At 39.0% G+C, this 25,567-nt stretch overlaps 1 protein-coding gene across 1 annotated transcript in view; it reads left to right on the plus strand.

Annotated features, from left to right (window-relative positions):
* Positions 1-23,727, plus strand: part of NSUN3 (NOP2/Sun RNA methyltransferase 3) — a 61,578-nt gene extending 37,851 nt beyond the window's left edge. The window contains exon 6 of the mRNA XM_068982355.1: positions 22,349-23,727. Coding sequence (XP_068838456.1) covers positions 22,349-22,619 — 271 coding nt within the window. The 3' untranslated portion in view covers positions 22,620-23,727. The remainder of the gene's footprint in view (positions 1-22,348) is intronic.
* Positions 23,728-25,567: the final 1,840 nt, after the last annotated feature.

The raw sequence follows: 25,567 nt of genomic DNA on the forward strand, positions 1-25,567 counted from the left end.
TGGTGGGCTGCCGTCTATGGGGTCGCACAGAGTTGGACACGACTGAAGTGACTTAGCAGCAGCAGCAGCAACCTTCATTAACAGGCTGTTTTACTTTCTGTAGAAATTTGTTTTTGGCAAGAGGAAAAATCTTTGTTACTAATTATAAAAATGATGTAAACTTATAAAACACTTGTTAGCAAAGGTTTTATTATTATTATTTTTCCTAAAGAAACCCTCTCGCTTCTGTTTTTTCCATCTGTTCTATTATATAAGAGTTGTAGATTGCTTGAGCTGTTCCCTCCTCAGAATTTTTGAGTTACTTGTAATTCAGTATATTCCTTTGTTTTGCACTGAAAAGTTCTCTTGTTGACCCACCTCTAGTTAAGGTAACCTTCATTCATTCACTTATTTCAAAAAATATATTTTGAGAATATACTTTCTAGTTGTGCTATAAATAAAAACATACAAAATGAATATAGCATGAATCCTGTTTTCAAGGAGCTGAAAATTTATTGCTTAGGAAAAACATAAGAGGGAGGAATTACTTGGTTTCAGAGATTAAGTGAGCTTTGAAGTAAGTCTGGAAATACGAATCAGTGAAGGTTTCAGAGACTCAGTGAGCTTTGAAGTGGATCTGGAAATTTGAATTAAAGTTCACCTGCTCAAAAGCAAAGTGAAAAATAATTTATCTAGGCATTAGGACTCACTAAGCATCTAGAGAAATGAGGCAGAGAATCATCAGGGGACTCCACAGTCATCAGGGATCCAGGCACTATCTATCTTGTATCTCATGGTCCAGAGGGACAATTTCCAACTCTTACTGTTTAATCTGCATTGCAGCTAGTAGGAAGGAGAGAAAGAGCACATCTCACCTTACTTCCTTCCATTCACATCTAATGGGTCAGACTTAGACATATGACTACCTTTAGTGAAAGACAGTTTAGGAAATTAGCTTTTGCTGTGCCCAGTTAAAAATTTCATTACTACAGAAGGAAGTGAGAACAGATGTTGAAGGACAATTAGAAGTGTCTGTTGCAGGCAGAAATTCCTTGATCAGATAACATTGGCATATGCAAAAAAAATTAACAAGGAAAATCCTTCAGCAGGAAAACCACTTTGAAGATTTTACAATAAGAAGTAGATGACAAAGGCCTTAACTAAGTGAATGGGAAGGAAATATAGATATGTGGTCAGATTTGCAAGATATTGTCAATGGAGAATTAATAGGATTTGGTGATTCATTGGCTCTAAAGTGGGAAGAAAAAGAAGGTATTGAGGGTAACTGTTTAAGAGCATGAACTGTATAGCACTATTACATGGATTTGAATCCTGGTTTGGATACTTAGACTGGTTTCGTACAAGTTGCTTAACTAGTCCTCTTGTTTTAGTTACCTCATCTGCAAAGTGAGAACAGTAACTTAATTGAAAGATTGAATGAGATAATGTATGTAAAACATCTAACTTTAGGGGAACATAAACCAAAAATAAAGTTATAGGGAAGACTGATATTTCAGGCATAGGAAGAAGAGGAACAGTAGATAAGAAAGCTAAAAGGGAACCTCAGAGAAGTAGGAGATGAACAAAAAAAGAACAGTATCCAGGAAGACAAAGTGAGAGCAAGTTTCTCGAAGCTGAGGATGAATGACAGAATCAGATACTATGGTGAGGTCATTGCGAAAATAAACTTCTTAACTTCAGTTCAGTTCAGTCTCTCAGTCATGTCCGACTGTGATGCCATGGACCACAGCGTACCAGGCCTCCCTGTCCAGCACCAGCTCCTGGAGTTTACCCTCACTCATCCTCATTGAGTCGGTGCTGCCATCCAAGCATCTCATCCTCTGTCATCCCCCTCTCCTCCCCCCTCAATCTTTCCCAGCATCAGGGTCTTTTCCAATGAGTCAGCTCTTCACATCAGGTGGCCAAAGGATTAGAGTTTCAACTTAACATCAGTCTTTCCAATGAACACCCAGGACTGATCTCCTTTAGGATTGACTGGTTGGATCTCCTTGCAGTCCCAGGGACTCTCGAGAGTCTTCTCCAACACCACAGTTCAAAAGCATCAATTCTTCGGCACTCAGCTTTCTTTATAGTCCAACTCTCACATCCATACATGACTATTGGAAAAACCATAGCTTTGACTAGATGGATCTTTGGAAAAGTAATGTCTCTGCTTTATAATATGCTGTCTAGGTTGGTCATGACTTTGCTTCCAAGGAGCAAGCGTCTTTTAATTTTATGGCTGCAGTCACCATCTGCAGTGGTTTTGGAGTCCAAAAAAGTAGTCTTCCACTGTTTCCCCATCTATTTGCCATGAAGTGATGGGGCTAAGCCAACTCTTTTGGTCTCCTCTTTCACTTTCATCAAGAGGCTCTTTAGTTCTTCTTCACTTTCTGCCATAAGGGTGGTGTCACCTGCATATCTGAGGTTATTGATATGTCTCCTGGCAATCTTGATTCCTGCCGGCGACGGAATGAAACACCCACACTGCACAGTGGTTTAAATCTTTATATTTTAACACTTGCTTCTTACAGCTACTTTATTTTATATCCCTTGCACAACAACCTACAGGGCAAGCTGCCAAGCACTATGATTCCGAGACTATACAGTGCGCAGGCGCAGGGCGAGATAACCTTTACCTTGACTTATTTACTGCAGCTAAGACTTTGTTTTGGGGAACTTTTTTATCAACTTAGAATCTGTTTTGTCCCAGGGTCTGTTCCTTTTGAGGAATCAGAGAATCATCCTTGTGTGCAGGAAATGTTCTTTTCCCACGGGAACAAACAGGATTCTTAGCTGAACATCTCGTTTGCAAGAATGTTCAGCTCAGGTTGAGAGTCTCGTTTGCAAGCACTTCTCAACCTTCCTTAAACCTAGTTCCCTACACTGGGCAGAACATCTCGTTTGCAAGAATGTTCATCCCTGGTTGAGAGTCTCGTTTGCAAGCACTTCTCAACCTTTTTTATACCTTGTTCCCTACAATTCCAGCTTAGGCTTCATCCAGCCCAGAGTTTCTCATGATGTACTCTGTTTGCATGTAAGTTAAATAAGCAGGGTGACAATATACAGTCTTGACGTACTGCTTTTGCTGTTTGGAACCAGTCTGTTGTTCCGTGTCCAGTTCTAACTGGTGCTTCCTGACCTGCATACAGATTTCTCAAGAGGTAGGTCAGGTGGTCTGGTGTTCCCATCTCTTTAAGAATTTTCCACAGTTTATTGTGATCCACACAGTCAAAGGCTTTGGGATAATCAATAAAGCAGAAATTGATCTTTTTCGGGAACTCTCTTGCTTTTTCAATGGTGTCTTTTTACTCATTTTATCAGTAAACTTGCGAGAAAACACATTTTAATCTACCATTTAGAGTTATGGAAGCAAAATTTGGTTAAAGGAATTACCAGATTCTTTGGAATTTGGAATAATTACCAAATTATTCTTGGACTGCAAGAATATCCAGTCAGCCAGTCCTAAAGGAAATCAGTCCTGAATATTCATTGAAAGGACTGATGCTGAAGCTGAAACTCCAAAACTTTGGCCACATGATGCAAAGAATTAACTCATTTGAAAAGACCCTGGTGCTGGGAAAGCTTGAAGGCGGAAGAAGAGGGCAACAGAGGATGAGATGGTTGGATGGCATTACCTACTCGATGGACATGAGTTTGAGTAAGCTCCAGGGAAGCTGGAGCTCCAACCCTATGGACAGGGAAGCCTGGCATGCTGCAGTCCATGGGGTCGCAAAGAGTCAGACATGACTGAGTGACTGAACTGAACTGATTTGGAATTTTAATGAAGGAGTAACTGCCTTTGAGTTTCTAACCATTAAATCTAATTTGTTAAAATTCTTCAGAATGAGGATTTTTATGTAAATCTGAGATGAAGAGATTCAAATTATATCCCAAATTTGCTTTCATTGATCTCATCATAAATTCAGTTCAATAACACTTTAATAGGTGAAGGTTGTATGCTCTATGAAAGAAACAGGTAGCCAGGATTCTCAGGTCATAGCTTCAGACCTTCTAATTCTTAGTTCCTTTTTATTAAAAGTGTCTAAATGTTCATATTTATTCTTTACCTTCAATGAGTATTTGGGACATTGGAATGATAAAATGTATGCATGTGGCATCCTCTTTCTTACTGCCCCAGATTCCATATTTATTTTAGCAATCATTATACTTTGCTGTGGTGTTGGAGAAGACTCTGGAGAGTCCCTTGGACTGCAAGGAGATCCAACCAGTCCATTCTGAAGGAGATCAGCCCTGGGTGTTCTTTGGAAGGAATGATGCTAAAGCTGAAATTCCAGTACTTTGGCCACCTCATGTGAAGAGTTGATTCACTGGAAAAGACTGATGCTGAGAGGGATTGGGGGCAGGAGGAAAAGGGGACGACAGAGGATGAGATGGCTGGATGGCATCACGGACTCGATGGACGTGAGTTTGAGTGAACTCTGGGAGTTGGTGATGGACAGGGAGTCCTGGCGTGCTGCGATTCATGGGGTCACAAAGAGTCGGACACGACTGAGTGACTGAACTGAACTGAACTGATACTTTGCTTCAAGGTATGTAGCGATGGTAAAGCTTGCAGTCCTTCTCGTAGTATTAGGTTAGGGTGGCAGCTTTGTGCTATGTTAATTAGCTATGTAACTTCAGGCAAGTCCCTGAGTCTTCGTGACGCTTCATTTGATAAATTGGGTCAGACGATTTACCCTGTACACTTCATAAGGTTTTATTAAGACTCCATGTGTGAAATGCTCTTTAAAGTTAAGCACCCAATAAACATAAGGTAACATTATTAATTTGGCTTGTCACTTGTCCTTCATTTGGCTAACATAGGAATCAGCATCTCATTTGATTTTTGGACCAAATCCATGTTCCCATTAATGAAGGAATATTCTATCCTATAGAAAGTGTAAGAATTTCCTCATGGAAGAATACATGTACTCTGGAAGCATTTCACCTTTTTTTTGGCTTTGGATTTAGTTTTTGTCATTTGGGCAAAATACTAATTTGGGCAAGATACTAATAAAATGACTGCCAGTAGTTTTTATGTATTTTTCACATTACTAATTAGATAACTGCTTTTCTTTTTCACATAGGTTGCAAGTAGGCTCATAAAGTAGACTTTTATAGGACTTCTGAAACATTACTTGAATATTAAATGCTTACAAGGGACCAGTTGCAAGATTGATGTTATTTTAAAGTTTTTGAAATTACTGTATTCTAACTTGGTTAAAAAAATGTTTAATGCTGAAGTTTCTAAGTTGAAGGGAACAGGCTTGCTAATACTGTGTCAGTTTAGGGATTTTTTAGGTCTAGTTCACCCGATTGCTTCTCCATTGTCTGATTCTTTAATGGTGATAGAAAGGACAGGAAGAAAGATGAGGAGTAAATATGGGGCTGCCCAGGTGGCGATAGTGGTAAAGCATCTGCCCATCAATGCAGGAGACGTAAGAGACCAGGTTCAATCCCAGAAAATCCCATGGACAGAGAAACGTGGCGGGCTATAGTCCATAAGGTCTTAAAGAGTCCGACACGACTGAGCACATATTCATGTGAGGACTAAATATATTAACCACAGTAGAGTTTAGCTGTAATCTGAATTTTCAAGAATATAGAATCTATGATTGTTTTACTTCTCTACCGGCAGTTGTAGTAGGAGACGCTGTGCCTGTAACTTCAAACCCATTACAGGAAGATATAAAAATATGTTTATCCCTTGATGGTAAATCACAAGGAATTAGTATAAGGGGAGAAAAATCAGTTTTCTGCTCTGGTCAAAAGATGGCAGTATTGCTGCGCTCATTGTTTTCTTCTGCAGTTTGGGCTCAGTTTTTTTTTTAATGCAAAAAACAGATTTAGTGATCTAATTAACAGTGACCCTTCCAGCGGAATGCCACATTTCTAATCAAGGACCAGAAGAATAAATCAGAAAAGTGGAATTTATATTTTTAAAATGTTTTAGATTGTTTTAATAGCTCTTTGTAAAAATAACATTCTCTAATACTCAGATTTGCCAGAGAAAAAATAAAACACCTTGTGTCACGGTTTCAAGTTTGGTAGGCTTGAAATACCCTCCCTGTGATACTTGGATGGCTGCCAGGGTTCCAACATGTCTTACAGGGTTTTTTTCTTTGTTTTTAGTTTTTAAAGGTCATCGAAGTTATTTTTTCATTAAGGCGATACTTTTTTTCTTCAAATGTTAAAATCAGGTAATCATTTTTCTTTCTATTTCTTTGGTCATTATACTTTACTTGTTGGTAGTCTGGAAATATAAAGGTGGTCTCTCTTTTTTTTTTGCTGGGAAAGCAACATGTTCTCGCCTTGATTCTAAGCCGGTATTATAAATGGCTCTCTGGGCTTGATGCTCTGTTTTTCTCTAAGCAGATCTTTCAAGGACAGAGAAATTCAGTGAGAATCACTGGAAAAAAATTGCAAAGTGAACTCCTAAAAAAAGTGGCTTTATTGTTGATTGTGTAAAGTGTTCTTTCAAAAATACAAACATGTAAATCATAATACATTTGGGAGGGGGTGATGGGGAAGAACTGTTGGTGTATTGAGAGAACACAAAATAATCCAGCTTTTTTCTTAATTTACATTAGAATAAGAAAATACTGTTGGATTCTGCATATAGAGTGCAGATTTGCCTATTTGATGCCTTTTAAAGTTAGCATTTAAATGATTTACTTTAAGAAATAATTAAGCTTTCAACAAATAACTCTGTGTCTAGTTTATCATATAGCTATAGTACAGAAAATATTCTAATTAGCTTTGCATTGTGACTCACTTGAATCTAAACTACAAGCCCAAAAATCTTATTAAAAATCTTTGAGGCCAGATGTATTTCAGAATTCTGACTTTTTAAAAAAGTGGTATAGTACATATTTGTTGCATCGAATCACTCACCTTTCTCGATAGGGTCTGGGGCAGCACCCTGCAATCAAACTTTGTATGTTTTTAGCAAAACGTTTGAGTGGGTATATCACATGGGCTCAGTCTTACTTCAATTTAGGTCAATTTTGAGGCCAAATGAATCTGCCATCAACTTAAGAAAAAAGCTGTAGTTTACAGAGCTTTTTGGATTTCACCGTGGAGTGTAAGAGATAGTACATCTGAAGTGCCATTTCGGTCTACTCTCTGAACTGCCAAAAATCAATTCAGTTTTCTGTTTGTAAATGGGAAAAATTTAATTTCATGTTATGTTCTATTTAATGGTTTTGTTTTTTAAGAATACATTTTACTTTGACTAGGTGGTTTAAGTATAAAATGCATTTCAGCAAATACCATAATACACTGAAAGAAAACCAAAGATGTGGAAAAATTTGTACAGCCATTATCTGCCATGAAGCAACAGGGTATCTGATGTACATTCTGTGGCAAGACAGCCATCATTCTTTTTCTCTTAGGAGTACTGTGGTAAAAGCATTTCCCACTATTTTATTCTATACTGGTAATCAAGATCAGCTTTATTTCCTGCAGTACAGTTGTGGGATAGAATCTTATTTCATATTTCAAGTAGGATTAAGCCTGACCAGCACTTAGGTGGGAGACTTCTCCCTAAGACTTCCCCTTAGGCGGGGAATATATGTGTTCCGGGGAAATGATAGAGGGATTGTATTATGTGGCCATCCTGCTTCCTTTAGAAGTACTTCCTCTGGCTCTGCATTAGAGCTGGACATTGTGTACTGAGTAATATATAAAACCCAGGATAATGTCTACTAGTTCCCATTTCAGTTTAAAATATTAGGTTAGCCTTTAACCTCATCTGATCAAAATAATACTTTGCTTCATCTTCTATAATTAGTCATGACTCTTTTTCTGCATTCCACTGATAAGTATGAGTAGAAAGCACTATTGACAATTTCTCCACCATCAGTTGTAAGTCAATAGTAAAGAAAGCCTGTGTTAATTTAACCTGTTATTTCATGTAATATAGTTAGTGTTATAGCACAAGTGAAAAATATCCCATTATTCAGGATCTTGTTAAGCCATGAAACATAAGTCTTTGAGAGGTCAAGGTACATAGCTCATTCGGAAAAGGTTAGCAGAGGATACCGTTATGCCAGAATGGATGTCGCTTAGTTGTTTAGTTTTACTTCCTCTTATTAAAAAAAAAAAAAAAAAAAAAACTACATGGCATAGAAATTTACACAAGCATAGAGCAACCTTTTGCCTTCTACCAGATCCCAGGTCCAACATTGCTTATTTTTCTTCTCTAGTCCTGACTTACGTTTTTATATGGCCGTTACCATGACTTTCCCAGTTTAATTTTAGTATTATTCAAATCTCTAAATAACTTCTAAATCTTTTTTCCCTTTTAGAATTTAAAATTTCTTACTGGGCTTGTTAAGACCTACTAAGCCATATCTTCTGATTGTCATATTTTCTCTCTTGAAGTAACACCTCTTTCACATCTGCTAACCAGCCTTTAAAAAAGGACAGTCTTTAAAAAGCCTTTTAAAAAGGTTTCTCTTTTTGATTTGGATGAAACCTATCCAAATCAATTAATTAGTATAATTACTTGGTTCTTACAGGCTATTTCAAAATACATGTGACTGATTATGGAAGTAAATGATTTATCCTAGACACTATGAGAGAAAATAATTCTCAGTATAGAAAAGTCTTGGCTATATGAACTCTATACAAACTTTTTTCATATTACCTTTTTTCTTTGATCTTTGAATAGAGAATTATGGTGTTTTTGAGGTCTGTAACTACTGTAAGCAAAAGGACAAAAATTGTATTTAAACAGCAATCAGCAGTGGCAAAACAGCAACAGCCATTTGAAAGGAATTCCTAACATTTTGCTCTGAGACATTGAGATTAGCCCAATTCATAAAAATACCTTTGTGCTACCACACTCAGTTTCCTTGTTAAGAAATTAATGTGGCCAGTTAAGTTATACCAACCTAATTTTAGAAAGATAAATTATGAAAACTGGAATGAAAACAAAGCAGAAGAATCAGCCGATGTTGGCAACATTCTAGAAATTAACTTAAATTTGCATCAAGCCAGGAACATATTGTTTGTAAGAGATGAGGCTTCTACGTGCTTTTGTACAACTGTCATGAGAAAGGATCATGCTTACTTGATTAGACATTGGCTTCGCTAACTGTGGAACTAGGATCAAAATAAATCCTTTAAATGGGAGTTTAAAGATACCTTCATTCAAATTGTATATATCCCTTGTACAGTAATCTAGATTTTTTTAAAAAACAATCTTGTACCTAATGCTATGAAAATGAGTGTAGTCGTTGCACAGTTGTGGCAAAATCTGCTGATGCTGTGGGACTTCACTGGTGGCTCAGATGGTGAAGAATCTGCCTGTAATGTGGTAGACCCAGGTTCGATCCCTAGGTCAGAAAGATCCCCTGGAGTGGCAGCCCAGGCAGTATTCTTGCCTGGAGAATTCCATGGACAGAGGAGGCTGGCAAGCTACAGTCCATGGGATTACAAAGAATCGACATAACTGAGCGACTAACACTTTTTTCTTCCCATCACTGATGCCTTCGTATGTCACTATAAAAAAAAAAATTTAAGAAGTCATCAACAGATGTGTTAGTTTCCTATTGCTACTATTAACAAATTACCACAAAGTTAGTGGCTTAAATTAGCACAAATTTTTTATCTTATACTTCTGAAGGTCATAGGTTCAAAATCAAGGTGTTAGCAGAGCTGCAGTTTCTTTTTTGAGGTTCTAGGGGAGTGCTACAATGTTTGGGTCCCTCAAAATTCATATGTTGAAATCCTAATCCCATGTATGATTACATCAGGCCTTGGGAGGTGATCAGGTTATGAAGTTGGAGCACTCAAAAATAGGGATCACTGCCCTTGTAACAGGAAACCCAGAGTGCTCCCTACTCCCTTCCACCAAATGTGGACACAAGGGCCGTCTATGAACCAGGAGGCAGGTATCCTCACTGATACCTGCTGAACCCCTTACTCTTGCACTTCCCAGCTTCCAGAACTATGAGAAATAACTGCTTATTGTTTGAACAACCTAGTCTCTGGTATTTTTGTTATAGCAACCCAAACAGACTGAGACAGGGAGAATGATTTCCTTACCTTTTCAGTTTCTAGATTCAGCCCATATCCTTGGTCTTTGGCTAGCATTCCTGTTACTCCAAACTTAGCTTCAGTTATCACCTCTCTTTCTCTGACTCACCTACTCCCCTTTTCTATTTATAAGGATCTTCATAATTATATTGGATTCAATCAGATAATCCAATGTAATCTTCCCATTTTGAATCCTTAATTCCATCACGTCTGCTTGTATCCTTTTGCCGTGTGATATGATTGATATGTTTAAAGGTTTAGGGATTAGGATATGGACATCCTGAGAGTCCATTACTCTTCCTCCCAGACGCTGTTACCCTGTTAACAGTTCATATCTCTGATGTCTAGATCTGAGCCTTTTTAAAAAGTTTCTGTGGAGAATATTTAGGGGGCAGTGACAAGAAGACAGATTAAAAAAACCTTTTTTTAGAAACTAACAACAAACAGTGAAGATTAAGTAGTAAGCCTATAGTGGTAGTCACCTCCCAAATATTTTTTTTAAATCAATAAATGGGCCCATGAGAAGACTAGAAATACTAGATACCATACAATTTTAGTTATCTGTTCCTGCGACCCCATGGACTGCAGCCCGCCAGGCTCCTTTGTCCATGGGGATTCTCCAGGCAAGAATACTGGAGTGGGTTGCCATGCCCTCCTCTAGGGCATCGTCCTGACCCAGGGATCAGCCCAAATCTCCTGCATCTCCTGCACTGGCAGACAGATTCTTGAGCCATCTGCCAGGCCAGATTATTTGACTACAGTCTAGCTTTCGTAGCTTTCATATGTACCAGGAAACCAAAAAACTTGTGACTTGCTTTGTGGCAACATTTGCTTTCTTGTGGTCTGGAACCAAACCTGCGGTTTCTCCGAGGTGTACCTGCACTGACTTCTTGGTGGGGCTTTTCTCACTTAGACCTCCCTCACCTCTTCACACCTCTCTGCAACCTGTATTCTCACCCGATTACACTTTCTCCCTCGGTGAGCTCAGAAGTTTAGTGCTGCACACTTAGATCTACAGTTCTTGTTCTATTGGTGGTAGAAAGTATCTTTAAACACACTTTGAAATAATCTTTTTTGAAATAATGAGGGCATGACTCTTGATTTCTCTTTGTAATATAGGAGCATGTACACCCCACCGTGTCTTTCATTTCTCCCTTACCTGCACCTTTATGTTTATGTTGCCAAGGTTGACAGTATTTTTCCTGAGATTCTGTAATCTATTTTGAAACATTACCAATCTGTGGAGTGATTCTGAACATTGAGGGCCAGTGATATAAATTGCTTAATATTGTAAATGTTATTCACCACAGAATGGACTAATATGTTAGAATTAAATTTCCTTCTCTGTTGGTTTAATGTTGTAATCAGAGTGACACTGAGAGGAAAATTTTCTTACAGTTAGGTTAGGCGAATAGACTCTCTCTTTCCCTTCATCTCCTTCTCCCCCACTTCCTGCTTTCTCTTCTCCCTCCCTCTCTCTCTCCCCACCCCATCCCCACCACCCCAGGTACATGTACCAGATCTTCAGTGTTTTCCCAGTTATTTCATTTCCTCACTCCCTTCTCCCTGGAGTCTCCCTCTCCTTTAATCTGGAGCAGTTACTCTCTAAGGGCTCCATGCAGTTATCATTCCGGGACTTCACTCCCTTCACTGTTCTCCTCTGTGGTGTTCACTGGTTTCTGTGTCACCTTTCTCCTCTTTCTTTATTTACCTCCTCCTTTTGCTAGAGGTAAAATTTCTGAGTCATCAAATAGCTGAAGGCTTCTTTCTCCCTCCTGTATATTTATTTGACAGTATGGCAAAAAATAGCACCCACTTTAAACTGCTTTTTCCCCAGGATTTGGAGTGCGATACTCCACAGACACCAGTATGATTCCTGGACCATTAGAGGTAGCCAGTTTTTCTCTCTGTAGGTATTTAGCATTTTTCCTTGGTCCCCAAAGTTCTAAAATTTAACAGTAATGCATCTACGTGTGTATGTTTTTCATTCATAAGTTTGGCATTTTCACTGTGTTATGTAAAATCTTCCTCATACTCTCCTGTTAGCTCTCTCTGATCTCATCCTTCCTCCTCTTTCCTCCCTGTGTGTTACAGCCATGCTGGCCGCCCCTCCTTCCTCACACATGTCTGAATGTCTCTGCATTGGCCATTCCAATTGTGCAGAATGCTCTTCCTTCAAATATCTATATGGCCCACTTCCTTATCTCCTCAATCTTTGTTCAGATGTCGCTTCCTGAAGTGTCACCCTTTTCTAATTATCCTACTTAAAATTGCAATCTCTGATACAATCTAAGTACTTCTAATCCTCTTGAAAAAAGAAAGTGAAGTCTCTCGGTCGTTTTGGACTCTTTGCGACCCCTTGGACTATATAGCCTACCAGATTCCTCCATCCATAGTATTTTCCAGGCAGGAATACTGGAGTGGGTTGCCATTTCCTTCTCCAGGAGATCTTCCCAATCCAAGGATTGAACCTGGGTCTCCCACATTGTAGGCAGACACTTTACCATCTGAGCCACCAAGGAAGTCATTCCTCTTACCTTGAAAATTAAATCTTATCTTGATTTAATTTCCTTCATAGAACCTATCACTAAGTTAAAAATACATGCAAACTGTGATATTGTGAATATATATTTCATCTTTGTTCCTGGTTTCAGGCCAGAGCTCCTAAAACTCTTGTCATTTCCTAAGTGATGAGAATGATAGGAATGTCTTATTATAATACCTGGCTTTGGTAAGGGTGAAAGGAACAATGTTTGTTATTCATAACAAGCCCATTTCAACCATACCTTAGTTTACATTAATGAGGTGGCTTTTGTGCAGCCCCTAAGGATAGGGGACCAGTTGCCAGGGAAACTGACTATGTGATTAGAGGTTGGAACTTTCAGCGGAACCCCTCACCCCTTTTAAAGAGGGGAAAGGGGGCTGGAGATTGAGTTCAGTCAAAGTGGCCAATGATTTAATCAACTGTGTGTGTTTATTGAAGCTTCTATAAAAGCCTGTCACTGAAGAGATTTGGAGGGCTTTCAGGATGGAGAGGAGGTGCTGGGAGGGTAGTGTGCTTGGAGAGGGCATGGAGGCTCTGCTTGCCTCTCCCAGATTTTCCCCTGTGCGTCTCTTCTATCTGGCTGTTCCTAAATTGTATCTTTTAGTAACATAGTAAGAGAGCCATTCTAGAAAATTATTTAAGTTAAGGAGAGGGTTGTGGGATCCCCCATTTTATAGCCAGTGGATCAGAAGTGCCAGAGACTTGAACTTGCAGTTGGCATTCGAAGGACAGTCTTATGGGACCAGGTGTATAGTGTTCAGTTCAGTTCAGTCGCTCAGTCGTGTCCAACTCTTTGTGATCCCATGAATCACAGCACGCCAGGCCTCCCTGTCCATCACCAACTGGAGTTCACTCAGACTCACGTCCATTGAGTCAGTGATGCCGTCCAGCCATCTCATCCTCTGTCGTCCTCTTCTCCTCCTGCCCCTAATCCCTCCCAGCATCAGAGTCTTTTCCAATGAGTCAACTCTTTGCATGAGGTGGCCAAAGTACTGGAGTTTCAGCTTTAGCGTCATTGCTTCCAAAGAAATCCCAGGGCTGATCTCCTTTAGAATGGACTGGTTGGATCTCCTTGCAGTCCAAGGGACTCTAAACAGTCTTCTCCAACACCACAGTTCAAAAGCATCAATTCTTCGGCGCTCAGCTTTCTTCACAATCCAACTCTCACATCCATACATGACCACTGGAAAAACCATAGCCTTGACTAGACGGACCTTTGTTGGCAAAGTAATGTCACTGTTTTTTAATATGCTATCTAGGTTGGTCACAACTTTCCTTCCAAGGAGTAAGTGTCTTTTAATTTCATGGCTGCAATCACCATCTGCAGTGATTTTGGAGTCCCCCCAAAATTGAATTAAATTTTAGGACATGAAGTCAGTGTTTGCAGAAAACTGGAGGATTACTTGGCAAGGGAAAAACACATATGCAAACAAACACACATACATACATATATATGTATATGAGTATGTGTATATATAATTATGTGTGTATGTGTTGATATATATGTGCATATATATATAAACCCTTTGTATTAGTTTGCTAGGATTACCAAAACAGAGTACCACAGACTGCATGGCTTTAAATAACAGAAATTTCTCACAGTTCTGAAAGCTAGAAGTCTGAGATCAAAGAGTCCTTAGGGTTGGTTTCTTCTGAGGTCTCTCTGCTTGGATAACAGTCTTTTCCCTGGGTCTTCACTTGGTCTTCTTTCTGTAATTCTGTGTCCAAATTTCTTCTTCTTATAAGGACACTGGACATATTGGATTAGAGCCCGCTCTAATGACCTCATTTTAACTCAGTTGCATCTTTAAAGCTATTATCTCCAAATACAGTCACATTGTAAGATACTAGGGGTTAGGGTTTCAACACATGAATTTTAAGGGAACTCAATTCAATCCATGAGAGACTTATTATTTATAGTCTGTCTCCTCCAGTTGGAATGTAAGCTTCATGAAAGTTGGGGCTTTTGTTGTTGTTGTGTTTTAATGTATATCTAACATCTAGAACAATGCCCAGCACCATAATAGATAATGAATAAATAATAATGAATGTTCTAGCCTTTTAATGAGTTAGTTTAATCTGAACACTTATTTTCATCTCTAGAAAATTCTTTTATGACTGCACTAATTCAAGTCCCCCTCCCCCAATTCTCTGCTATCTTTCCAGTAATCCTACTAATTGAAATTCGGACCTACTTGATTTGTCTCTCCTGTCTCATTTGCAGTCAATCCATTGTTAACGCTTTTTTGGAAGATTTTTCAACCATAACTTCCTTTACTTTGATAACATGTATTTCATTCCTAAGAGCTCTCTTCTTCATCAGTTTCATGGCATTCATTCTCTTATTGTTTTTGAGGGTGCTATATTTTTGCTGACCTTTCTGCATTTATCAGGTCTTGTTATTAATATGTCTCTTTTGTCCCTCAATTTTCTGTTTCTTTATAGGCCGTTTTTTGTTTCTTTTATTCTTTTTTTCTTAATTCATTTATTTTGAGTTGAAGGATAATTACAATATTGTGTTGATTTTCTGCCATACATCAACCTGGATCAGCCATAGGTATACAGATGTCCCTCCCTTCTTGAGACTCCCTCCCACATTCCACCTCACCCCGCTATTTCTCTTATTCTTCATCTCACATATTACATAAACATTTCTCTTAATTATCTGTCATTGTTCATTTTTATTTAATAATGGGACAATAAAGTATGTGTAGGTTATTTTAAGGGGTGATATTTTTGCCTGGTGATGTGACTTTATGATTTGCTGAATGCAGAGGTCTTTGGTTTATGGGGTGCCTTCATTTCAGTTCAGCTGCTCAGTCATGTTTGATTCTTTGCAACCCTGTGGACGCTACATGCCAAGCTTCCCTGTCCATCATCAACTCCCAGAGCTTACTGAAACTCACGTCCATCAACTTGGTGATGCCATCCAATCATCTCATCCTCTGTCATCCCCTTCTCTTCCTGCCTCATTCTTCCACAGAATCAGGGTCTTTTCTAGTGTGTCAGTTCTTTGTATCAGGTGGCCAAAGTATTGGAGCTTTAGCTTCAGCATCAGTCCTTACAGTGAATATTCAGCAGTGATTTCCTTTAGGATTGACTGGTTTGATCTCCTTCTTATTGAAGGAACTCTTCAGGAGTCTTCTCCAACATCACAGTTCAAAAATATCAATTCTTTGGTGCTCAGCTTTCTTTATGGTCCAATTCTCACATCTGTACATGACTACTGGAAAAACTATAGCTTTGACTAGACAGACCTTTGTTGGCAAAGTAATATCTTTGCTTTTTAATATGCTGTCTAGGTTGGTCATAGCTTTTCTTCCAAGGAGCAAAAATCTTTTAATTTCATGGCTGCAGTCACCATCTGCAGTGATTTTGGAGCCCAAGAAAATAAAGTCTGTCACTGTGTCCATTGTTTTCCCGTCTATTTTCCATGAAGTGATGGGACCGGATGCCATGATCTTAGTTTTTTGAATGTTGAGTTTCAAGCCAACTTTTTCACTGTCCTCTTTCACTTTCATCAAGAGGCTCTTTAGTTCCTCTTCACTTTCTGCCCTAAGGGTGGTATCTGCATATCTGAAGTTATTGTTATTTCTCCTTGCAATCTTGATTCCATCTTGTGCTTCATCCAGTCTGGCATTTTGCATAATGTACTCTGCATATAAGTGAAATAAGCAGGGTGACAATATGCAGCCTTGATGTACTTCTTTCCCAATTTGGAACCAGTCCATTTTTCCATAGCTGCTTAGCTGTTGCTTCTTGACCTGCATGCAGGTTTCTCAGGAGGCGCATAAGGTGGTATGGTATCCCCATCTCTTTCAGAATTTTCCACCATTTGTTTTGATCCACACAGTCAAAGGCTTTGGCCGAGTTCATAAAGCAGAAGTAGATGTTTTCCTGGAACTCTCTTGCTTTTTTGATGATCCAGCAGAATTTGGCAATTTGATCTCTGGTTCCTCTGCCTTTTCTAAATCCAGCTTGAACATCTGGAAGTTCTTAGTTCACATATTCTTGAAGCCTAGCTTAGAGAATTTTGGGCTGTTTTTTCTAGCATGTGAGATGACTGCAGTTGTGTGGTAATTTGAACATTGTTTGGCATTTTCTTTCTTTGGGATTGGAATGAAAACTGACCTTTTCCAGTCCTGTGGCCAGTGCTGAGGGAGTACCTTAGGTCTCCCTGAATAATTATTCAACTTTCTTAGATTAAACGTTTTCCAGCTTTTAGGGAAGAGATAAAATTGTCATCATATGCAGGTAGCATGATACTGTATGTAGAAACCCTAAAGATTCCACACAAAAATTACTAGCACTGATAAATGACTTCAGCAATATAGCAGGAGACAAGATCAACACACATAATTTAGTCGCATTTATTTATAGTAACAATGAAATGTCAGAAAGGAAATGTAAAAAAAAAAATACCTTGTAAAATCACACTGCTTGCAAAATACTTAGGAATAAACCTAAAGAAATAAAACACTTGTACGCTAAGAACTATATGGAACATTAAATAAGGAAATGGGAGATGATTCAAAGAAATGGAAAGATATCCCATGCTCTTGGATTGGAAGAATTAATATTGTTACATTGGCCATACCGTCCAAAGCCAACTATATTTTTAATACAATCCCTATCACATTATCTGTGACATTTTTCACAGAAATAGAAAAAATGATCCAAAAATTTATATGGAACCGTAAAAGACCCAGAATTATGAAAGGAATCCTGAGGAACAAAAACAAAGCAAGCATAACCCTCCAACACCTCAGATAATACTGCGGAACTTCAGTAATCAACATGGTGTGGTGGCACAGAAACAGACATGGATCAAGGGAACAGTATTGAGAGCCAGAAATAAACCCACACACCTATGGACAGTTAGTCATCAACAAAGGAAGAAAGAATATATAATGGAAAAAATACACTGTCTTCAGCAGGTGATGTTGGGAAAGTTGGACTGCTGCTGCTGCTAAGTCGCTTCAGTCCTGTCCGACTCTGTGCGACCCCATAGACGGCAGCCCACCAGGCTCCCCCGTCCCTGGGATTCTCCAGGCAAGAACACTGGAGTGGATTGCCATTTCCTTCTCCAATGCATGAAAGTGAAAAGTGAAAGTGAAGTCGCTCAGTCTTGTCTGACTCTTAGCGACCCCATGGACTGCAGCCTACCAGGCTCCTCCATCCATGGGATTTTCCAGGCAAGAGTACTGGAGTGGGGTGCCATTGCCTTCTCCCAGAAAGTTGGACGGTTGCATGTAAATCAATGAAGTTAGAAGACTCCCTCACACCATACACAAAAATAATTTTCAAATTCTTAAAGACTTAAATATGAGACATGACACCATTCAGTTCAGTTCAGTTCAGTCACTCAGTCATGTCTGACTTTTTGTGACCCCATAGACCACAGCACTCCAGGCTTGCCTGTCCATCACCAACTCCCGGAGTTTACCCAAACTCATGTCCAAAGAATATAATCAATCTGATTTGAGTATTGACCATCTGGTGATGTCCATGTGTAGAGTCTTCTCTTGTGTTGTTGGAAGAGGGTGTTTGCTATAACCAGTACATTCTCTTGGCAAAACTCTGTTAGCCTTTGCCCTGCTTCATTCTGCATTCTCTTGGCAAAACTCTATTAGCCTTAAGACACCATAAAACTCCTAGAAGAGAACATAGGCAAAACATTCTGACATAAATTGGACCAATATTTTCTTAGGCCAGTCTCCCAAGGCAATAGAAATAAAAGCAAAAATAAACAAATGGGACCTAATCAACTTAAAAGTTTTTGCACAGCAAAGGAAACCATAAACAAAACAAAAGACAACCTACAGAATGGGAGAAAATATTTGCAAACAATGCAACTGGCAAGGGTTTAATATCCAAAATACACAAATATACAACTGCTCATGCAGTTCAACAACAATAACAGAAAAATGGACAGCTCAGTCAGAAAATGGGCAGAAGACCTAAATAGACATTTCTCCAAAGAAGGCTTACAGATGGCCAATAGGAACATGAAAAGATGCTCAACATGACTAATTATTAGAGAAATGCAAATCAAAACTACAATGAGATGGCACCTCACACCAGTCAGAATGCCCATCAATAAAAAGTCTACAAATACCAAATGTTGGAGAGGATGTGGAAAAAAGGGAACTCTGCCACAATGTTGGTGGGAATGAAAGTTGGTGTAGTCACTATGGAAAACAGTATGGAGGTTCCTCAAAAAACTAAAAATTAGAGTTGCCATATGATTCAGCAGTCCTACTTCTGGGCATGTATCCTGAGAACACTGTAATTCTAAAGGATACATGCACTCCCATGTTCATTGCAGCACTATTCACAATAGCCAAGACATGGAAACAGCGTAAATGTCCACGGACAGATGAATGGATAAAGAAGATGTGGTGTGTATATATATATATATGTATAACAGAATGCTACTCAGCCATGAAAAGGAATGGAATGATGCCTTCATGTATGAAGCTAGAGATTATCATACTAAGTGAAGTAAGTCAGAAAGAGAAAGACAAATATCATGATATCACATATATGGAATCTAAAATATGACACAAATCAACTTCTCTGTAAAACAGAAACAGACTCACAGACATAGAGAAAAAATTTGTGATTGCCAAGGGGGTCAGGAGGTGGGGGAGGGATAAATTGGCAGTTTGGGGTTAGCAGGTGCAACCTGTTTTACATAAAATGGATAGACAACAAGGTCTTACTGTATAGCACAGGGAACTATATTCAGTATCCTATGATAAACCATAATGGAAAAGAATGTATACCCAAATCACTTTGCTGTACAGCAGAAATGAACACAGCGTTGTAAATCAACTATACTTCAATTAAAAACAAACCTTCCAACTTTTTACCTGGCTCTCCAACTTGCCATAAATAAGAGTGTGAAATCTGTAGTTTATTATATATGCTTTGAATTAATATCTTTGTTTTCACTTCTTACTCCTGTGACATTTTGTGTGCTTTTCCTCTGTAGTTCAACAGGTCAAATTATGCCCTCTGTGGCTGTAGTTCTCTCTCTACTCTCTTCATTCACTCCTGCTCCTCTATCTACATATCACATTTCAGAGAAGTGTTCAAAGTCACTATTAATTAATGAGTTTCTCAGTCCTTTTTACTTTATTGTTTTGAGTTAGTACATTTTTCAACACATTATATTTAAGGATGTCTAAAGGAGAGAGGGAAAAATCTTGTCATCAGTTTGCTTGTCTTGAGTTAGAATTTTTCAGTCCTTTAATAATTGAATGTAGAAAACAGAATTTGAACTTACTTTCATAATGTGGATCTTCATTAGAAACCCCAGTTATTTGGGATGTGCTCTGTGAAAGTCAGGGCTTCCCTGGTGGCTCAGATGGTACAGAATTCACCTGCAGTGTGGGAGACCTAGGTTCGATCCCTGGGTTGGGAAGATGCCCTGGAGAAGGACTTGGCAATCCACTCTAGTACTCTTGCCTGGAGAGTCCCCATGGACAGAGGAGCCTGGAGGTCTACAGTCCATGGGGTTGCAAAGAGTCAGATACAACTGAGCGACAAAGCACTTTGAAAGTGAAAGTTGCTCAGTTGTGTCCAACTCTTTGCGACCCCATGGACTATACAGTCCATGGAATTCTCCAGGCCAGAATACCGGAGTGGGTAGCCATTCCCTTCTCCAGGGTGTCTTCCCAGCCCCGGGATTGAACCCAGGTCTCCTGCATTGCGGGCATAATGTGGGTCTTCATTGCTACTGCTGCTGCTGCTAAGTCGCTTCAGTCGTGTCTGACTCTGTGCAACCCCATAGACGGCAGCCCACCAGGCTCTCCCATCTCTGGGATTCTCCAGGCAAGAACACTGGAGTGGGTTGCCATTTCCTTCTCCAATGCATGAAAGTGAAAAGTGAAAGGGAAGTCGCTCAGTCGTGTCCGACTTCGCGACCCCATGGACTGCAGCCTACCAGGCTCCTCCATCCATGGGATTTTCCAGGCAAGAGTACTGGAGTGGGGTGCCACTGCCTTCTCCGGGGTCTTCATTAGAAGCCTCAATTATTGGGATGTGCTCTAGTTGTTTAAATACAGGTGTGAGATGGGTCTGTCTGTGCTCTTGAATCCAGTAGAGAGAAGTTCTTGATTAGTAACTTCTCTGGGGTTATAACCACAGCAGCAGGGCTAAAACTTTTCTAGTTTTCTCTCCCAGTAGATGACCTTGCTTCCTACTCTGCTTTTAACAAGATGCTCTATCGTGAACTTCCATTTACCTTAGAACATCCCAGTTCCCAGTTCATTCTCCCTTGTTGTTTCAGATGAAGAGCTAGAGTCCATCTTTTCTGAAGCTATCTCCTCCATTTGCAGCCTGAAGTCCTGGGACTGTTCTCCTGGATCTGCATCTGCAGATATGTTCAAATCTTCCCCTTGGTGTGGGGGAAAAAACCTTCCTTCCCATCTTTTTCTTGAAGCTACATGTTCAGCTGGAAAAACCTTCTAAATTTTTTTCTAAGTTCTGATTTCTTTGCATATAGATATTCTCTTGATGTCTGACTTCAGTCCACTTTTTTCTCTTGTCCTTTTCCTGGGAAATCCTGTTTGTTCCCATAACTTCATCTGTTATTGAGCCCTAACCACTTTCCTTACATTCAGGTGCTCCATTCCACCTACCCATTAGTTCATTTCAGTTCAGCTCAGTTAAGTCACTCAGTTGTGTCCGACTCTTTGCGACCCCATAGACCACAGCATGCCAGGCTTCCTTGTCCATCACCAACTCCTGGAGCCGCTTCAAACTCGTCCATTGAGTTGGTGATGCCATCCAACCATCTCATCCTCTGTCGTCCTCTTCTCCTCCCGCCTTCAATCTTTCCCAGCATCAGGGTCTTTTCCAGTGAGTCAGCTCTTTGCATCAGGAAGCCAAAGTATTGGAGTTTTAGCTTCAGTATCAGTTCTTCCATTGAATATTCAGGACTGATCTCCTTTAGGATGGATTGGTTGGATCTTCTTGCAGTCCAAGGGACTCTCAGGAGTCTTCTCCAACACCACAGTTCAAAAGCATCAATTCTTCGGTGCTCAGCTTTCTTTATAGTCCAGCTCTCACATCCATACATGACTATTGGAAAAACCATAGCTTTGACTAGATGGACCTTTGTTGGAAAAGTAATGTCTCTGCTTTTTAATATGCTGTCTAGGTTCGTCATAACTTTCCTTCCAAGGAGTAAGCATGGCTGCGATCACCATCTGCAGTGATTTTGGAGCCCCCCAAAATAAAGTCACCTACTGTGTCCACTATTTCCCCATCTATTTGCCATGAAGTGATGGGACCAGATGCCATGATCTTACTTTTCTGAATGTTGAGTTTTAAGCAAACTTTTTCACTCTCCTCTTTCACATTCATCAAGAGGCTCTTTAGTTCTTCTTTGCTTTCTGCCATAAGGGTGCTGTCATCTGCGTATCTGAGGTTATTGATATTTATCCATTAGAACCACTCAGTGTATTCCAAAAAAATGAGTTACTCCATACTCCACCTCCATCCTCCGGTCCTTAGAAGAACAAAACAAGAAAGTACACAAACATACTGTCTGTCTTCCCCATGTGGATTGGTCTGATTATCATTTTTCTAGTCACTCAGGGATTTATTAGAAAGGAATAGTTGTAAGGCTGTTTGTAAGGCTATACACCCAAAGTTATTACAGAGTCAGAGTGCAATTAATTTCAAGCACATAGCGTTCTTGCCCTCAGCTTCCATAGTTCTGTGTTAATGTATCTAATCAATCTGCATTTTCCTGATTACACACAGGTCTGCAATTAAGGCCTTACGTCCTGGAGGGCTGCTTGTATACTCTACGTGCACACTTTCCAAGGCAGAAAATCAAGATGTGATCAGTGAAGTTTTAAACTCCTACAGTAACATCATGCCTGTGGACATTAAGGAAATGGCAAGGGCTTGCTCCCAGGACTTCACATTTGCTCCCACTGGCCAGGAATGTGGGCTCTTGGTGATTCCAGATAAGGGTAAAGCCTGGGGCCCAATGTATTTTGCGAAATTGAAAAAATCATGGACAACTTGAAATTGGAGATATGCCTTTTGTGAACCATTACATTGATAAGACATGCCTGTATTATTATATTTCTTTTTCTAGTCTCTCTGCATGTTAACATTTAAATAATAATGAAGTCGCTTTCGCTGGATATGATTGGAATCCTATTTAGTTAATACTGTGGCATTTCAGAACTTTTCAGGTGTATGTTTTTCCTAGAAATGTTTCTATAGTAATGATTTAAGATGCTGCAGTTGGTGTTTGTTCTATATAATAAATCTACTGTATCTTACTTGGCCTTTTGTAGTTAAATTAATAGTAATATATGGTTTTAGGCATAAAATGTTTAGAAATACATTCTATCCATAATGTTGGTGCTTTGACCCTTTAAAAATGCATGTTTCCTGGCCCTCTTATCATTTTTCTCCTTATCAAATGTACAGATTCTCTGAGGTTTTTTTCCCCTTTTCTGTAAGAACTGATTGGTATTCTGACACTAACTTCTTAGGCAGCAGTATTTCTAGTTCTAGCAAAATAAGTTTCTTATTTGCCAAGTTGTTTTTTGTTACGAACTATCTTCTGTTTACTGCAAAGGTCAGTGACTCTATTGACACCAGCTTTATTTCTCCCCCGTTTTTTTTTTTTTTTGTATTCACAAATACAAATTGAAAGGGTAAATTATGTTGAAAGGCCGTTAGAACAGCAGATTCACACGCACATGTTTGACTTTCGACATTCAGCTTGTAGAATAATGGAGTCTATCCAGCAGGCTATAAAGCAAGTACTTGAAACAAAACCAGAATGATTAATAACCGCAATAACTGAACTATATTTGGAGAGTTTTGCTACATAATTGCAGTCATAATGAGCACTACAGAATCTGATTATCTTACAGTTGCAATCTGGAGGGGCTTTTTATTTCACTCTGTTATGAAATGTTATCTGAGAGTATGATGTCACATATTAATGCACAAGAGGGAAATGCCTAATGAAAGTGGATTATACTATTACCAAAACTGAATACCATTTACGAAGCGGCTCTCCTTGTTTACACATATCCTGGGAATATTGTGTACTTTTCTGTGTATGTACTTAGAGTTTTGGCCTCAGGTTTGGATCTTCTGTTTTCTCTAGAAATTGCTTCACTCAAGAGTCCGAACATCCTTTTCCCACTATTAAGAAAATTTAGGTGGTGTATTTTGAAAGATTCCATCTATTTAAAAATAGCTTAAAAAAACTGTATAGATACAAAATTTTGTTAAATCTGAATCTTTTTGAATTGTTACAGTCTGTGCATTTACACTAGAGACTGTTTACTCATTTACTGTTTTGTTGTTGTTTGATTTGCAAACCTGTATAACTGGGTTGCTATAACTGGGGAGTCCTAGAAAGAATTATTTTTGTATATTCATTGCATTAACCATTTTGTTTTCTCTGTATCTAACCAATATATTTGAAGAAAAGCTGGATCTCTTGGACTCAATCAGATATACCAGATAAATACAGAAGAGTAATAATAATGGAAAAGATATTTTTTACGTGTGTATGTGTGTATGTGTGTTTAGTTTGTCCTTATTGGTTTGTGTTTTCAATTTGGAATCCTGCCTTCACTTACTGTGATGTTTAAAAAGTCCATTTTGTGTAGATTAATCGCAAAGTAAGTTGTCACAGTGTACTTTGTTGAATGTTATTGTTTTCCCAACACAATGCCTAATTTGAATACTTGGTATACCGTTGGATTAGGCCTTTCTATGATTCCTAAAAAATGCAAATTTAAATATACCTATGAGAAGGAAATGGCAACCCACTCCAGGGTTCTTGCCTGGAGAATCCCAGGGATGGGGAAGCCTGGTGGGCTGCAGTCCATGGGGTCGCACAGAGTCAGACACGACTGAAGCAACTTAGCAGCAGCAGCAGCATAGCTCACTATTGTTAGCAATAATTACAGTGAAACATCTGACAGTTCATTGAGCATTAAATATTTTTCTTCATATAATACTTTTTTTAATTTAAAACAACTCCAAGAGTATCATGACTACCTTTTCTGAATGAGAAAACCCAAGTTTAGTGGTGTTCCTAGATAGCCAAGTCTATGCTGGTAAATAAAGAATGGAACCAAGGTTAAAATTAGCTTCAAAGTCCAGCTCCTTCTCACTATTCTGCTGTGTCTCATGGGATATAGTTTATAGGAACCCTAAAGATTATCAACTGGCTTTATCCTTATTCTTCATTGCTCAGCCTTCCCGGTATATGCAATTCTCTATTCTCAGGGCTTGAAAGGGTTAAGTAATACTTGGGGGAAGAACCCCAACTTTGAAGTGTTTCAGGCCATGTTTGAAGGAAGTACCTCTTGTGATTGCAATGCCCAGAAATCTCCCAGAGAGGTATTCTGTGCCTTCCTTTTCTTTGCAGGTGCTGAATTGAAGAGTAGGAGTTTGGAGCAGCCTGGCAATGTCAACTGAAAAGCAAGGAGTAATTGATATTACTTTCTGTGGCATTGAGTTACTTTCAGAATAGCTTTATAAAAATTTAGGTTGCTTACCAACACATTAACTTCTCTGCCATCAGCACACTGAACAGCCCATAGTTTCAGAAATAGACTGTGAATAAGTGTAATGCATTTAAATGGTTTGTACTGAATTTTTAAAGCATCAGATATTATCTGTGGCTAGAAATCAAGGCAGCCTATGGTTCTTTATACTATTACATATCCATATAGCCTTATACTGAAGATTGCATGCTACTCCCTTAATAGAATTATGAAAAATATCCTTTTATACAATGTCAGCAGGCACAAAATAATAGATACCACAACACTTGCTACATGAAGTAATCACAAATCTAATAGGCCCTTATCCAAGAAAGACTTTATGTCTAGAGATAAGCATCAGATAATCTGCATAGGCTAATGCAACTCATCTGAAATACAAAAGAAAATTGGAACCAGTACCAACAATTTTATTAGATGCCAAGAAGTC

This window comes from Capricornis sumatraensis, chromosome 1 (assembly GCF_032405125.1).
Source record: "Capricornis sumatraensis isolate serow.1 chromosome 1, serow.2, whole genome shotgun sequence".
NCBI lineage: Eukaryota > Metazoa > Chordata > Mammalia > Artiodactyla > Bovidae > Capricornis > Capricornis sumatraensis.